This window comes from Pseudophryne corroboree, chromosome 5, assembly GCF_028390025.1.
Source record: "Pseudophryne corroboree isolate aPseCor3 chromosome 5, aPseCor3.hap2, whole genome shotgun sequence".
In the NCBI taxonomy this organism is placed as follows: Eukaryota; Metazoa; Chordata; class Amphibia; order Anura; family Myobatrachidae; genus Pseudophryne; species Pseudophryne corroboree.
Genome location: NC_086448.1, coordinates 143723721 through 143742102, shown reverse-complemented (window position 1 = coordinate 143742102; position 18382 = coordinate 143723721). Strand labels below are relative to the sequence as shown.

The following is an 18382-nucleotide window of genomic DNA, read 5'->3' as shown; positions in this document are numbered from 1 at the left end:
CCCCAGAGGCTATATGTGATGTATATTTAGCCAGCATAGGTACTTTCATTGCTGCCCAGGGCGCCCCCCCCAGCGCCCTGCACCCTCAGTGACCGTTGGTGTGAAGTGTGCTGAGAGCAATGGCGCACAGCTGCAGTGCTGTGCGCTACCTTAAGAAGACTGGGAAGTCTTCAGCCGCCGATTTCTGGACCTCTTCTCTCTTCAGCATCTGCAAGGGGGTCGGCGGCGCGGCTCCGGTGACCCATCCAGGCTGTACCTGTGATCGTCCCTCTGGAGCTAGTGTCCAGTAGCCTAAGAAGCCAATCCATCCTGCACGCAGGTGAGTTCACTTCTTCTCCCCTAAGTCCCTCGTTGCAGTGAGCCTGTTGCCAGCAGGACTCACTGAAAATAAAAAACCTAATAAAACTTTTACTCTAAGCAGCTCTTTAGGAGAGCCACCTAGATTGCACCCTTCTCGGCCGGGCACAAAAACCTAACTGAGGCTTGGAGGAGGGTCATAGGGGGAGGAGCCAGTGCACACCACCTGATCCTAAAGCTTTTACTTTTGTGCCCTGTCTCCTGCGGAGCCGCTATTCCCCATGGTCCTTACGGAGTCCCCAGCATCCACTTAGGACGTCAGAGAAAAGATAAAAAGATAAGATGTGAGGAGCACTCTGGAAGCTTACAGGCTTTTGGCTCTGCAAATAGGTATTTTTTTTTATTATTATTTGCAGTGCTAAAACATAACTTTTACATGTTTTTGTTTTAAAAGGATATTTTATCCATGTTGTGTACATAATAAAATATAAATATATAGGCAAAGATATGCGTGTTAAAGAAATGAAATAAAGTGGTTAAAAACTAAATATTTTAATCAGCACATATGAAAGCATTACCTTTTGTCCAAAAACATTAACAAACCCATGTGTTAGCCAATAAACAAATTAAATAAATACTGTACAAATATTGGGAAAAATATTTATTGTCCGCTTTACAGTTGTAAATAAAATTATTTTCTAATAGCAACATGCTGTGCCCAAATCAACAGAAACATATTACAGACTCTATGGTGTTCTAAACATCACTCAGTACATGAATAAATACCTAACATTGTTATATACTGTAGCTCAAATAGATAAATGTACATTGATGAACAAAACATCACTCTGCCCCAAGGTGGTGATATAACTGACTGAGTAGTTATCTAAGGCAGCAGGTTCTATGAGGCAGCTCTTTGTAAGGCACCAATATTAAAAATGCAACAGTCATTATTAAATCAGTTGCTTCTCCCTTCGTTCATTAGTGGCAGACGTCGCTGATTTCCAGAGAAAGTAAAACTTTTTAGAGTTTTATCCCAGTAGGTGTCTCCATTTTTGACGCAGACCACATGCACAATACGAAATACATACTATTTTTTACCGATGCCGGGATCCTGGCTGTCATGATTCCGACAGCGGGATCCCGTCCACCAATGTGCCAGCAGCGGAGCGAGTGCTAGAAAGGCCCTTACGGGCTCGCTGCACTCGCCATACTGGCATGGTGGCTCGCTGCGCTCGCCACAGGTTAGATTCTACATCTATTGCTGTTGTGAACACCCACAGAGGGAGAAAAGCCTGTGGCGCCGGTATTCTGGCAGCGGCATTTCACCACCTGTCGGAATTCCAGCGTCGGCATTGTGGCCGGCGGGATCCCAACAGGCGGTATCATGATTGCCTCCCGCACAATATATTCCCCCTATTATACTGTATATAAAATGCAACTTTTGTAATTATTTTCATTTTCTCTACTTTGTGAATAAATATTTAAGAGAAGCCTTTAAACACCCCCCCCCCACCCCACCACTTGTGTACTGTAGTACACAAGTGTATTTGAGATTGCGCTACATGTGATGAGATTAGATATAAGTGAGCGACTAGCAGTCATACTGGACTCCCCTCCAGGGAGATTTTGAAAAAGAGATAATGATTTATAGGAGAACAACTTACAAAACTTAGTTTACTAAGCTATTCCCTGACTGCTAAAATCTACAAACACCAGTCCCTAATAGGTACACATCATTTAAAAGGCAAAACCAGATTGGTTTTGCCTTGTAAATGATTGCTGCTTTAAAAATACCGGCAGACTTGCACAAAGTCTAGCACCTCCGGCAGCGAGTTTAATATGATATACCGGCGCATGGGATCCCGGCACCAAGTATACCGGCGCCGGGATCCTGACCGCCGGAATGCCGGCAGCTGGGTGAGCGCAAAAGAGCCCCTTGTGGGCTCACTGCGCTCACCACGCTGCGGGCACGGTGGCTATTTATTTTTCCTCCAGGCGTGTCGTGGACACCCCAAGAGGGAGAATAATTCTTGGTATCCCGGCAGTCGGGATCCTGGCATCGGTATGCAGAGTGCCGGGATCCCAACAGCTGGGATATCGAGTGCCTCCCCCAGCAGCTTGCATGCGATTACATTTAACCCCGTGTGTCATCAGTTACATTGGAAAGTATTGAAAATTTGGGCATAAAAGTTATATACTACAGTACATATAGCTTTATTTTATCTCTCCTTTTCTGTTTTGTCCAAACTGGCAGTGGCTCAAACAACATTCTACAACAAAACAGTATGTCACATTGTCAGTCACTAGACCACTTTCCTAGGTTGCTAGTTGTTAGAATGTGATTATTTTAGAACGCATAGAAAGAATGATTGGAAGGCTTTGGGCAGGGATACAGTAAATGGATATTTGGACAAAGACAAAAATATAGCTGTCAATTTTATACCGTCCTCTGCAACACAAACCAGCAACATCTTTACAACTAGCCAACATCATACAGCAAGATTATTATTACATAATGATCTTTTACTACATGTATTAGCAAAAATAAATAAATTATTTATTTATTTATTAACAGATTTTTATATAGCGCATCAAATTCTGTTGCACTTTACAATTGGAAACAATAGTGATAAATAATAACAGACAATCATTGAGGTAGGAAGGCCGTGCTTGCAAGCTTACAATCTCTAGGAAAGTAGGCATTGATACACAGGATAGGTGTTATCTATTGCATAATGGTCCACCAGATTTCATAGGTCCTTGGTGGGCTGCATGATATGGCCACACAGTGATGTTGGCCTGGGGTCAGGAGGATGGGAAAGTGTATGAAGAGAAAATATGGAAGGGTGGACTCTTTAGTGCGGATGTAATTAGATAGAAAAGTTTATGAAGGTTACAGTATGTGGGAGAAAGAAAGAAAGAAAGAAAGAAAGAAAGAAAGAAAGAATATAGACAGACAGTATGTAATTTAAAACAAAATTTATTGTACATGCAGTATTATTTATTTTAAAAATAATGGCAATAGTTGATCAGTCATTGGTGCAAAGCTTCAATATGTTTCAAGTATGTTAAATAATATACAATATAAATGTATAACAATGGCACTGAACCAAAATAATCAGAAGGCTCTATGAACAGTTGACTGACAGCCATTGTCTGTAAGGCTTAAGGCCCATACACACTTGACGATGCACACATCGTCAACGACCGTCGTCAACGACTTCCCTTGAACTTTTGAACTTCCCTTGAACAGCTGAGCAAACGACATGAGCATACACTACACAAACGACCAACGACCAATGACCATTCAGCTTCCAAGCTGGACAGTGGATTTAAATAATAGCCTGGCAACAAAATCGTTGGTCGTTGGTCGTTGGTCCCATACACATTCAACGACGTCTATGGTCGGTAACGACCATAGTGCAAATTGAGCATACATGCTCCACAGGTGAACGATGGATGTTAACGTCCCGCGGGGCCGCGCATCGTTGGTCGTTGGATGCATACACACTTGACGATATAATGAACGACGTCGTTGATGAGGGCTGAAATAAATGACGTCGTTCATTTTATCGTCAAGTGTGTATGGGCCTTTAGAGGCATCTGAGAAAGCTCTAGAGACTAGTGTCATTCCAAATGCACTTGATAAAAGCTCTAGTAACTGATAGTAATTTAATTGTGCACAGTGTACCACTTTAATTTGTATTCTAAAGTGGTGTTTTTTATTAAATGTTAGAGATGAGTAAAACAAATGATCAGTGGTGAATATTTTACAGATTTGGACAAAATCTGACAACTGGAATATGATAAAAATTGTAGTTTATGATGGTATTTTTGAACAAAAGAATTGTAAACTATATCTTAACTTTTTTTTTTTTTAAATACATTTTTTTTTGCTTACAACAGGAATACAAGATTTCGAAAGCTATTTTAGAAACCCTAAATACCTAAAATCATGAATTATTGAAAAAGTGAGACCTGAACTTTTATGTATTTCTTTAAAAATGAGTAGCAACACTAATATACTGAACAGCAGCATTTAGGTAGAATTTTTTTTTTATTTTTATTGTACTGTATCTATCTTTTGCAATCATTGTAAAAAAAAAAAAAAAAACAGGCAAATGGTATTTCTCAATTTTTAAAGTAGAAAATAAGTCAGCAGCATGACATAAATAGGTTGCAGGGCTGTGTGATATGTTATGCATCAAAACTGCAGACAACTTATTTTCTTCATTTTAGAAATCAAGGGTTACATAAGTGGCCCATTTACTAATGATCGCACTTACAACCCTGGGCACTAATGTTGCGCACAGATCGCATTGCAGAATGCAATCATACCAGGTGTATGTATCAGGGTAACCGCCATGCACAGCGGACAGAGTACCCGCCATGCACAGTGCCCATTTCCATTGGAGTGTTCCGGAGCAACTCTGCCATCGCTACATCCCCCAAAGTTTAGCCCACAGGCTACTGCAATTAAAAGATTGTGTGGGCCAATACTAGTAATGCTTCAAATTCCCGTTAACCGAAAAATTCAGAAAACCAGAATATTTTGGACCTGTAGTGACGTCATGACGAGGTCGGCGTCATGATGTCACTGGAGTCTGCGGCCAATCACAGACAGGTGGGAGAGTGGCAGCCATTCCCTCACTGGCACTGACTCCCGTGGACCCGCCGATGACTACCAGGACCTACCGGACCCCGCCGCCACCCCCCGGACCCTGCCACCAACACACCGAAACCCCTGCTAACACGTTGGATCCCAGGTAACGGGCTAGATAACAGGTATTCTGTTATCCTGAAAAATCCAATATGTGGAATGCTCCTGGTCTCGAGCATTCCTGATATGCGATACTCTACCTGTATTGGTAAATCTGCCTGCATCGTGTCCCTCCCCATAGAAACCTATGGGGGATGCGGCTGCAAGTGGCAATGGGGGAATCATAGCAGGTATCAGAGATACATCCAGGGGATGCTTAATATTTGCGGCTAGCCCCTGAAAATGGACGTTTTTGAGGACAAAACCACAAATATTGTTTGATAAATGGGCCCTTTAGTCATTAATAGGGACATGTACTAAGCAATGATAAAAGTGGAGCAGTGAGCCAGTGAAGAAGTTGCCCATGGCAACCAATCAGCAGTGACGTAACATTTATAATTTGCATACTATAAATGTATACAGAGCAGCTGATTGGTTGGCATGGGAAACTTCTCCACTGGCTCATTTCACTTCTATCCCTGCTTAGTACATGTCCCCCTAATTCCCTTGGGTGCAAGCAGGCACCAGTGGCAGGGGACTCTTGTACCAGCCCCGAGATTCTGAGGTTCCCCTGCCCTTCGTCCCCCCACCTACCCCCTTACCTAGGGTCACGTCTGGTGATTGTGAATGGGTCCTGTAATTGCACTGCTGGAGTAAGCGGGGCATAGGCATAGAGGGGCTAGGATGCCCCTTCACTGGCATAACCTGACACACAGGTTTTTTCCCCTGCAGCACATGAAGAAAAGAGGTGGTACAAGCAGAAGTTTCAGGGTAGGAATGTGAGGATGCTGGAGAGACGTAGGGGTGGTGGCTATGAAGAGACTGGCTTATGCAATGGAGAGACCTGGGGGGGCTGATACTGCTGCAGAGACACAGGTGGGGATCAGAGGCTATGTAAAGACATGGAGGGAGAAGAGATTGCTGGGGAGACACGGGAGGGTTGTGGCTATGAAGAGACACGGGGGAAGTTGAGACTTCTGGAGAGATACTGGGTGAGCTAAGGCTTTTGATGAGACACAGTGAGAGCTAAGGCTGCAGGAGAAACACAGAGGAGGACACAGAGGAGGAGACACAGAATAGGAGGCAGCTGAAGAGACAGTCGGGAAGGGGCTGTAGATTTTCCACAATTTTCATGATTAGAAGGAAGAGGCTGGAGCACAATAATCTTCATTAAGACACAAATTCTAAAAAAACATTATCTGTTTTGTATGAATATAACTTTGGTTATATTCATTACAGATGTCTTCCGGACCATGTGGCTGCTTACATGAAGAGTGAATACCAACTGAAGTTATCACCAGCCCATTTCTTCAGAGTTTTCACATTGCAGAAAAACCAACATATAGGTAAGAAACAACTTACTCCGACAGGCCTATACCTAGTGGGGAGGGATGGGGAGCTGGGGAGGGGCAAGAAAAATGTGTGTCCTAGGCCCCAAGATTATATCCTGGAGGGTAATTAGCACTGACTCTAGCCACTGGTGCTAAATAGATTATGATATAACATTCCACCAGCAATTCTTATTTAACAACTTTTCAATTAATTAGTTGATTCACAATCTAGTTACAAATAAGATGTATCAGATCGATGACTGAAGCATTTATCAGTGCTGAGTACCAGTTGGGCCTCAATACTCACATTGGTAACCTCTAACACAAATTGTACTTAGTAGTATCTTTTCCTTACACCAGATGTACCTGATGTTTATACACATACCTGTGCATTATTTCTATTCATTGCATTGCTTTACACAGCAACGGTCTCTCTTCTTAAGGCTGACACAGTTTGCACTCTACTATAGAGCACCAGCAGACTTATATCCAGACTTGTTTTACATTTATATTTACGTTATAGTCTGTGCATTTACAAGGTCATAATATGCCCCTTGCTTGGCTAGAAGGTGTTGATGAGTTCCTTGTTCTATTATCCTCCCGTTCTTCATGACCACAATAAGATCCGCATTCTGTACTGTGGACAGTCTGTGTGCGATCATGATACAAGTCCTTCCTTTCCTCGCTTGGTCTAGTGCTTGTTGTACAACCTGGATATGATACAAATGATTCTGTAGTGAGCAAAGCAGATTATGTCAGTGTGCATATAAAAGCAGCCTGGAGATACTGTACAAGTGATGGAGCTCTGACTGTAATGTCAGCTGTTATCTCTGTAGCCATAAGATGTCCAACCTTCCTTCTCCTGTGGTAGGTTAATGTGTATACCAGGTGTATGCAGGGGTTAGGTACGTGTCACCAGCGGTCACAATACCAATGGCGAGATCCTGGCTGTTGGATGGCCGGTGGCGGGGACAGCGCAACGAAGCCCCTTGCGGGCTTGGTGGCTCGCTGCTCTCACCACAGGTTCTATTCCCACCAACAGTGACTATTCCCACTCTAAGTGGAACACAGTCCCGGTTGGTCGGCATGCCGACCGGCGGGATTTCAGATGCCGGGATCCTGATGTCGGTATTGTGAGCGGCGGTCACATAAACGCATACCGTAAGCAGCCTCTAGCACTCCAGCTTTGGGGAACTACACATCTCAGCATTCCATCCAACAGGTTTTGCTGTAGGATATGCTAAAACTATGGCAAGGCATGCTGGGATGTGTAGTTCCACCACAGCTGGTGTGCAACACGTTGCATAGTATATACAGTACAATCATACAATGCAAAGTATTTAGAATTCTGTTTACTTGCTTATTCCCCTAGAATTCAGATTCTGGATACATTGAGGATTAGAAGGAGAAAGCATCTAAAACAAATTACTGTATTGGCTTTCAAATAGAAGCTGTGCATATTTTAGAAAATGAAAGTGGTGGCTAATACCATGTAGTCAATCTAGCAGTCCCAGAAAGTATGTTCATCACATAATGAAAGTATGTTCATCACATGTAATAAGGTAAATGAGAAATGAAGAACTAAGGGGGAGATGTATTAAACCTTCGAAGAGAAAAAGTTGAGAAGTTGCCCATAGCAGCCACTTAGCTTACAGCTATTATTTATCTAGCACAGCTTGTAAAATGAGAGAGCTGACTGGTTGCTACGGGCAACTTCTCCACTTTTTCCTTTAGAACATTTGATAAAGCTTTCCCTAATTATGACATTCCTTTCTCACCTTTTCACTTTCATTGTCCAATGCTGAGGTGGCCTCATCCAGCAGTAATATTTTTGGAACACGGATAAGAGCTCGGGCAATGGCAATCCTCTGCTTCTGGCCTCCGGACAGCTGAGTTCCTTTCCCTCCCACCGGAGTGTTATATTTCTAGAGAAATAATAACATGCATCAGAAGATGTGTTTCAATGAGTCAATATAGGTACAATTATAGTTAGGGCACACGTAGGTTTTATCTATGACTTCTGTAACTGAATAGACATTCCCCTACATAATAGCTCTGGTCTCCTGGTATTGGCGCAATACTGAGGAGATTGTCAATAGATTTAAAGCGGTAAGTAGTTTTAAGGCAAAATCAGGTTGTGTTTGCCTTAAACTAGCTGCTGTAAATGTAATGGCTAGCTCAACAGAATCATGGCGGACCAGTATATCAGAGCCCATTATGTTTAGGTGACTGGAATGTTGGTTTACACACAGACTTAGTTTAATGAACATGATCGCACACAGACTTGGTTAAATTAACAGGTTTTACAATATTTGTGTATAAAAGGGAAGGACACACTTGTCTACACTCCCAAAATGTCCTGAAGACTCAGAAATCTCAGGTGGTTCTCCCAGATGTCCAGAAGAATGGGCAAGTTTCCTAGAGGCCACCCATGGGATGGGACACCTGCGGTCTCCATCTTCCCTAGTGAAGTGGGTGGTCTGGATGACAGATGACACTTTTTGTAGTCTCGACCCCACTATACAATGCCACAAGTACTGCCCACTTAATATATCAGCAGGCACCACATCTCCGACCAGCTGCCTTCTGCAGGAGTGGGTAGCCCAAATTCGGCAACTAAGAGGAAGAATGGAAAACCCAAGTTCATGTCATATAATGTAACTGGACCCATAGTTGTAGAGGATACAGAGTAGAGCAGAGGAGGTCATCTTATTGCTTGGATATTATGCAGAACATGTAACAACTATGCTTCATTAAGAGAAACGTATAGAAAGTAACATTAACATTACTTAGTAAATATACAAGAAAAACAGCTGAAGTTTGTTTTATTCTATCTTTTTTTTTAACATTTTTAGGAATAAATAAAAATAAACAGAAGTATTGTGTACACACATATTCAGTCTTGTTTGTTGTAATAATAATAATAATAATAATAATAATAATAATAATAATACAAAAGCAATATGTATAGTAGATATATTCTATAGATAGGTATGTGTGAAGGAACAGAGGAAAATGGGAATACCGGAACACTAGAACAAATAATACTCAAAAGAAAACGTGATACACAGATAATGAAAATGTTAAGGCCCATACACACGGTGAGATTCGGGCTATGCCCGATTCTCACTATGCGACAGGGGCTAGGTCGGCATCGCAAGCACATAAGGAGTGTGCTTGCGATACTGACTATGTGCGATTTTGGCTAAGTGTCAGTTTTCTACGAGATAGTCAAAATTGACTTGCCTGCACAGTCTATCTATGCTTGCGATGCCAACCGCGCATCGTCATCGAATCGGGATCGCAAGGTGACTTTCACCTTGTGATCTGCACTAACTTTTCTTACGATTTTGACTATATAGTCAAAATTGTAAGAAAATATCTCCCCGTGTGTACACACCATTAGTCCATGGATGGGTATGGCAGCAGTGCAGTATATGGATGTGCCTCCAAGAGAGTGTGTAAAGTGTTCAGTGTAGTAAGGGGAAAGGAGAAAGTACTCTATGTGCTGGGGCACTCACCTACCTAAATAGAACAGATACTGAATAGAAGAGATACTGTATTAACCTTAGCAATTATTTATAATACATATAAAATAATGTGTTCTCACATGAGCACATCCACTAAAACACACAAACAAAACATATTAAGTACCAAATAAGTACTGTTCAGTAACCCAAGAACAGAAATAGGTCTCAATTGCTGGAGAGATGCATGAACGGGCAAAGTTATTCCAGATAGCAAATCACTGTGTAGTGACACACTATTATACAGAGCAGATTAGAGACCACCTTGCTAGGAGTCTCCATCAGTAGAACAATGGCCCTCATTCCGAGTTGATCGGTCGCAAGGCGAATTTAGCAGAGTTACACACGCTAAGCCGCCGCCTACTGGGAGTGAATCTTAGCTTCTTAAAATTGCGACCGATGTATTCGCAATATTGCGATTACTAACTACTTAGCAGTTTCAGAGTAGCTCCAGACTTACTCTGCCTGTGCGATCAGTTCAGTGCTTGTCGTTCCTGGTTGACGTCACAAACACACCCAGCGTTCGCCCAGGCACTCCCACCGTTTCTCCGGCCACTCCTGCGTTTTTTCCGGAAACGGTAGCGTTTTCAGCCACACGCCCCTGAAACGCCGTGTTTCCGCCCAGTAACACCCATTTCCTGTCAATCACATTACGTTCGCCGGAGCGATGAAAAAGCCGTGAGTAAAATTACTTTCTACATAGCAAAGTTACTTGGCGCAGTCGCAGTGCGAACATTGCGCATGCGTACTAAGCGGATTTTCATTGCGATGCGATGAAAAATACCGAGCGAACAACTCGGAATGAGGGCCAATGTGTATTCAAATATTAGCCAATTTCAGTGATTGAGATATCACCGTATGGCAGTGACACAAAGCAATATAGGAATATTTGATTCTGGTAATCAGAGATTCTGGAGGTAACTGGCACAAATCAATGTGAAAATACAGAGATAAAATACCTCGTACTCAATATTTTGTGGTATCAGACTATAATATTATTTCTAACTGTACTGATTGTCCTGAGGTGACAATATGAGCAGTAGCTAATTACATTTACAGTGTGAAAAAATGAAATCAATCGTAGTATACGACATACTGATAAGATATAACCAGTTCCTCAGGCCCATGATAAGCTCTAATAATAGTAGTACCAGGTTAGGTAGACCAATGTACTAGAAAATACAGATGTTGGAAAAAAACAGTTTCTTGCTGGTGTCACTAATAAAGTTAAGATAGGTGGAAAGAGGAAGCAGATGCAGTCCCTGTGAACTGCTGGGGTTAATCTGGTTCCCAGTTGTACATGGACAATGCGGGAATAATCAGAGTCAGCGCACGCTCGGGTGACTGGATGATGAAAATGATACCTGGTGGTCGAGCTGGTGTGTGGGAGGCTGGAGGAGGAAATCGGCGTGTGCACATGCGCGGACTCTCATATCTCTGCACTGTCCATGTACAACAGGGAGCCAGAGCAATTCCAGTGCTCCACAGGGACTGCATCTGCTTCCTCCTTCCACCTATGGGGTTTACCTATTAGACACGCTCACCCCCAATTCTCTGCGGTATTAACGCAAATAGAAGGAAACAGCAGCCACACAGGCCTTCCAGCGCAGGGACTTCTCACTCCTCGCCTCCCTTCCCCTACAGGTATTCTCATTGCACCAGATCCCCCTACTGTGGGCCTGCATTACCCTGTAACAGAACATACAGAAGGCGAGAGAAGCAAAAGCAGATACCCACTATCTATCTCTGATTCCTCTGCGGACAAGATGTTCCTCTCACTTACCATTCACTGTATACACATTGTAATCAGTAGCCATCTACCGGTCACTGGTGCAGGATTCTCTCACATCTTGAAGAAAAATCCTTTTCTACTATGATACCTATCTTTGAACACTACATTTTGAACCATTTATTATCTTTATTTTATTATTGACACCAGCAAGAAACAGTTTTTTCCACCATCTGCATTTTGCCAGTCTTTTTCTAGTACATTGGTTCATTATAATTTACATTGATCTACCTTTACCAATGGGCCTCATTTCTATTCATACCCTCAGAAGCCAAAAGGCCTCATTGAGGGAAAAAGAGAAACTTCCGTTCCCCCTTCGCCAAAGCTAGTGGGGACTGCATGAATCCCCAATCTCTGGAACCAAAAAGCCCCTTAGGGGGCAAGGGTCTTCGTGGTTCCCTCCAACGCAGGGCTCGAGGGGCTCCCTTCTTGATTGAAGCTTCCTTCAAAAGGAGAGAGACTCAGGAGACTAGGGGGTTTATTTACTAAGATTCATGATTCAGGCGATTTGGTGGGTGATTAATCTCGATTATTATCGGACGTATTTTACTGCAACTTTTTGAATTCATGTACGCAAATTTACTAAGCTGCCGAGTTTTCTATTTCCGTATTTTCCGATGTTGATGTGATTCGTATTGTCGGGCAGTGATTTACGGGAGTAATTAGTAAAACACTGCCGGAGATAACACAATGAAGCCCGGTCGGATCAGTGAGATCCGTGCAGGGCTTCATTGTGTACATGATGAGGTGTTAAAAGAGTTAAAAATCTAAAAAAAAATTTGCATGGGGTCCCCCCTCCTAAGCATAAACAGCCTCGAGCTCTTTGAGCCAGTCCTGGTTGTAAAAATAGTAAATACAGGGGTGGGGGAATGACTTTATCGTGACTTTAGTAAATAAAACCCTAGGAGAGAGGGTCGTCCCATAAGGCTCTCAACCAAAACCCGTACAAACTTGACACACTCACAAAAAAACAAAACACAAGTTGAGATAAAAGGTGCAAAAGTGAAATTAATAAATTTTAAAATATGCTTCAGCCAGAAGGCCAGGGCAAAGGAAAAATAGTGCATCCTGAAAACAAAGTGCCTTACTCGTGCAGAGGGGTGGTCCTTCACCACTGCATTTTCAGGCACTCCTGGCTCATGGGCACATAGCACCTCGGGCTTCAGGCTGCCGGCCTCTTGGCCCATCACCTACTGGGGGCACCTTTAAACCCACCTGTGTACATTGGAATCAGCACCTGGTTTTAGCCAAAAGGCCTATGTGGGAAATGCCACTATGCACAGTATTTATAAATTCTACATGTCACTTAATTTTATTCTGGATAGAAATCAAGGCCAAGTTTTCCAGGGAAAAGTGTGTAAATGTATAACATGAATATTCCACAGAACAATTCTGCATATGTTGCTGGTATATAACATTAGTATTACCTCCGGCAGACTCTCTATGAAGGAGTGAATGTTGGCTGATATTGCTGCCTGTTGTATTTCCTCCATTGACACCTCGCGGGAGTTGTCTCCATAGGCGATATTCTCAGCAATGCTGCAGTCAAACAGCACCGGCTCCTGCGAGACGATTCCGATCTGAGATCGCAGCCACTGTACGTTTAAGCATTTAGCATCAATGCCATCGAATAGCTACAAACAGAAAGACAAAACATTTAGTGCTTGTCGGACTGTGAGTAATGTGTGACAGAGAGATAACAAACACAAAGATTTCCACTGCGCATTGAGGAGACGGAACAGACCGTCTGCAATTATTTCAAATATTATATATATATGTATCTCCTTTATTTTTGGGGTGACTCAAGAGGTCTGTAGCAACGAACAGTACATTATAAAGGGATTATATTTCCGAAGACAAATATATATTGATCTGAATGCAAACATTTTTGTTCAGGGTGTAAACTTGTCAGGGCTTTTATGTTTGGGAGATTGGGTCCTCACCATGCGGCTGACAGAAGGCATTCAAGGTAGGGATGGGCGGGTTCGGTTCTCTGGGAACCGAACCCCCCGAACTTTGAGGTCCGAACCCATATCTGAGCCAGGTTCTGTTTTTTCGCGCCTAACTCGGATCCGAAAACAAGGCAAAATGTCATCATCCCACTTTCGGATCTCGCGGGTTTTCAATTCTATATATACATTAGTCCTGGTGATCGCCGCCATCTTCACTACGGACTTGGAGAGTGCACAGTAAGGACATGTTCCTTCTGTGCTGTATTCTGTGCTGGAATCGGATAGGCAGGTTAGGGAAAGAGGGCAGGAGAGAGCAGAGGGGTTGCAGCAGGAGAGTTGAGTTAACCTGGGGTGCTGCTTGTGTAGGTGTGCTGTGGCTGTCACTGTGTTAGGGCTCGGCATAGTAGACAGTGCACTGCATATAGCATACTGCAGCTGTGTATAGGACCAGGTGTTGTTCTCTGTCTATAAGGGGCTGTGTACTGCTGTACACTACTGCTATTTATCCTCTGTATGTGATCCAAAGTAAAAAATATATATCTTTTGGTGTGGTACTCTGACTACTAATGCAGCGGCTGCACTACACTACTGCTATATATCCTCTGTGTGTGATCCAGAGCAAAAAAATAAGATTTTACTTACCGATAAATCTATTTCTCGTAGTCCGTAGTGGATGCTGGGGACTCCGTCAGGACCATGGGGAATAGCGGCTCCGCAGGAGACAGGGCACAAAACTAAAGCTTTAGGATCAGGTGGTGTGTACTGGCTCCTCCCCCTATGACCCTCCTCCAAGCCTCAGTTAGGATACTGTGCCCTGACGAGCGTACACAATAAGGAAGTATATTGAATCCCGGGTAAGACTCATACCAGCCACACCAATCACACCGTATAACTTGTGATCTAAACCCAGTTAACAGTAGAGATGAGCGGGTTCGGTTTCTTTGAATCCGAACCCGCACGAACTTCACTTTTTTTTTCACGGGTCCGAGCGACTCGGATCTTCCCGCCTTGCTCGGTTAACCCGAGCGCGCCCGAACGTCATCATGACGCTGTCGGATTCTCGCGAGACTCGGATTCTATATAAGGAGCCGCGCGTCGCCGCCATTTTCACACGTGCATTGAGATTGATAGGGAGAGGACGTGGCTGGCGTCCTCTCCATTTAGATTAGATTTAGAAGAGAGAGAGAGAGAGAGATTGCTGTGATACTGTAGATTAGAAGAGAGTGCAGAGTGCAGACAGAGTTTAGTGACTGACGACCACAGTGACCAGTGACCACCAGAGACAGTGCAGTTGTTTGTTTTATTTAATATATCCGTTCTCTGCCTGAAAAAAACGATACACAGTCACACAGTGACTCAGTCTGTGTGCACTGCTCAGCCCAGTGTGCTGCACATCAATGTATTGTATATAAAGCTTATAATTGTGGGGGAGACTGGGGAGCACTGCAGGTTGTTATAGCAGGAGCCAGGAGTACATGATAAATAATATTATATTAAAATTAAACAGTGCACACTTTTGCTGCAGGAGTGCCACTGCCAGTGTGACTAGTGGTGACCAGTGCCTGACCACCAGTATATTAGTAGTATTGTATACTATCTCTTTATCAACCAGTCTATATTAGCAGCAGACACAGTACAGTGCGGTAGTTCACGGCTGTGGCTACCTCTGTGTCGGCACTCGGCAGGCAGTCCGTCCATCCATAATTGTATTATATACCACCTAACCGTGGTTTTTTTTTCTTTCTTTATACCGTCGTCATAGTCATACTAGTTGTTACGAGTATACTACTATCTCTTTATCAACCAGTGTACAGTGCGGTAGTTCACGGCTGTGGCTACCTCTGTGTCGGAACTCGGCAGGCAGTCCGTCCATCCATAATTGTATTATAATATATACCACCTAACCGTGGTTTTTTTTTCGTTCTTTATACCGTCGTCATACTAGTTGTTACGAGTATACTACTATCTCTTTATCAACCAGTGTACAGTGCGGTAGTTCACGGCTGTGGCTACCTCTGTGTCGGAACTCGGCAGGCAGTCCGTCCATCCATAATTGTATTATAATATATACCACCTAACCGTGGTTTTTTTTTTCGTTCTTTATACCGTCGTCATACTAGTTGTTACGAGTATACTACTATCTCTTTATCAACCAGTGTACAGTGCGGTAGTTCACGGCTGTGGCTACCTCTGTGTCGGCACTCGGCAGGCAGTCCGTCCAACCATAATTGTATTATATACCACCTAACCGTGGTTTTTTTTTCATTCTTTATACCGTCGTCATACTAGTTGTTACGAGTATACTACTATCTCTTTATCAACCAGTGTACAGTGCGGTAGTTCACGGCTGTGGCTACCTCTGTGTCGGCACTCGGCAGGCAGTCCGTCCAACCATAATTGTATTATATACCACCTAACCGTGGTTTTTTTTTCATTCTTTATACCGTCGTCATACTAGTTGTTACGAGTATACTACTATCTCTTTATCAACCAGTGTACAGTGCGGTAGTTCACGGCTGTGGCTACCTCTGTGTCGGCACTCGGCAGCCCGTCCATAATTGTATATACCAGTGACCTAACCGTGGTTTTTTTTTCTTTCTTTATACATACATACTAGTTACGAGTATACTATCTCTTTATCAACCAGTCTATATATTAGCAGCAGACACAGTACAGTGCGGTAGTTCACGGCTGTGGCTACCTCTGTGTCGGCACTCGGCAGCCCGTCCATAATTGTATATACCACCTAACCGTGGTTTTTTTTTCTTTCTTTATACATACATACTAGTTACGAGTATACTATCTCTTTATCAACCAGTCTATATATTAGCAGCAGACACAGTACAGTGCGGTAGTTCACGGCTGTGGCTACCTCTGTGTCGGCACTCCGCAGCCCGTCCATAATTGTATATACCAGTGACCTAACCGTGGTTTTTTTTTCTTTCTTTATACATACATACTAGTTACGAGTATACTATCTCTTTATCAACCAGTCTATATATTAGCAGCAGACACAGTACAGTGCGGTAGTTCACGGCTGTGGCTACCTCTGTGTCGGCACTCCGCAGCCCGTCCATAATTGTATATACCAGTGACCTAACCGTGGTTTTTTTTTCTTTCTTTATACATACATACTAGTTACGAGTATACTATCTCTTTATCAACCAGTCTATATATTAGCAGCAGACACAGTACAGTGCGGTAGTTCACGGCTGTGGCTACCTCTGTGTCGGCATTCGGCAGCCCGTCCATAATTGTATATACCAGTGACCTAACCGTGGTTTTTTTTTCTTTCTTTATACATACATACTAGTTACGAGTATACTATCTCTTTATCAACCAGTCTATATATTAGCAGCAGACACAGTACAGTGCGGTAGTTCACGGCTGTGGCTACCTCTGTGTCGGCACTCGGCAGCCCGTCCATAATTGTATATACCAGTGACCTAACCGTGGTTTTTTTTTCTTTCTTTATACATACATACTAGTTACGAGTATACTATCTCTTTATCAACCAGTCTATATATTAGCAGCAGACACAGTACAGTGCGGTAGTTCACGGCTGTGGCTACCTCTGTGTCGGCACTCGGCAGCCCGTCCATAATTGTATATACCACCTAACCGTGGTTTTTTTTTTCTTTCTTTATACATACATACTAGTTACGAGTATACTATCTCTTTATCAACCAGTCTATATATTAGCAGCAGACACAGTACAGTGCGGTAGTTCACGGCTGTGGCTACCTCTGTGTCGGCACTCGGCAGCCCGTCCATAATTGTATATACCAGTGACCTAACCGTGGTTTTTTTTTCTTTCTTTATACATACATACTAGTTACGAGTATACTATCTCTTTATCAACCAGTCTATATATTAGCAGCAGACACAGTACAGTGCGGTAGTTCACGGCTGTGGCTACCTCTGTGTCGGCACTCGGCAGCCCGTCCATAATTGTATATACCACCTAACCGTGGTTTTTTTTTCTTTCTTTATACATACATACTAGTTACGAGTATACTATCTCTTTATCAACCAGTCTATATATTAGCAGCAGACACAGTACAGTGCGGTAGTTCACGGCTGTGGCTACCTCTGTGTCGGCACTCGGCAGCCCGTCCATAATTGTATATACCAGTGACCTAACCGTGGTTTTTTTTTCTTTCTTTATACATACATACTAGTTACGAGTATACTATCTCTTTATCAACCAGTCTATATATTAGCAGCAGACACAGTACAGTGCGGTAGTTCACGGCTGTGGCTACCTCTGTGTCGGCACTCGGCAGCCCGTCCATAATTGTATATACCACCTAACCGTGGTTTTTTTTTCTTTCTTTATACATACATACTAGTTACGAGTATACTATCTCTTTATCAACCAGTCTATATATTAGCAGCAGACACAGTACAGTGCGGTAGTTCACGGCTGTGGCTACCTCTGTGTCGGCACTCGGCAGCCCGTCCATAATTGTATATACCAGTGACCTAACCGTGGTTTTTTTTTCTTTCTTTATACATACATACTAGTTACGAGTATACTATCTCTTTATCAACCAGTCTATATATTAGCAGCAGACACAGTACAGTGCGGTAGTTCACGGCTGTGGCTACCTCTGTGTCGGCACTCGGCAGCCCGTCCATAATTGTATATACCACCTAACCGTGGTTTTTTTTTTCTTTCTTTATACATACATACTAGTTACGAGTATACTATCTCTTTATCA

At 43.0% G+C, this 18382-nt stretch overlaps 1 protein-coding gene across 4 annotated transcripts in view; it reads right to left on the bottom strand.

The window, feature by feature from the left end:
- Positions 1–943: 943 nt before the first annotated feature.
- Positions 944–18382, bottom strand: part of LOC134927391 (ATP-binding cassette sub-family B member 5-like) — a 250582-nt gene continuing 233143 nt past the window's right edge. For all 4 annotated transcript variants that reach the window (XM_063921765.1, XM_063921768.1, XM_063921766.1 and 1 more), the window contains 3 exons: positions 13134–13340; positions 8169–8315; positions 944–7100 (listed from right to left, as the gene is read on the bottom strand). In XM_063921765.1, coding sequence (XP_063777835.1) covers positions 6903–7100; positions 8169–8315; positions 13134–13340 — 552 coding nt within the window. In that variant the 3' untranslated portion in view covers positions 944–6902. The remainder of the gene's footprint in view (positions 7101–8168; positions 8316–13133; positions 13341–18382) is intronic.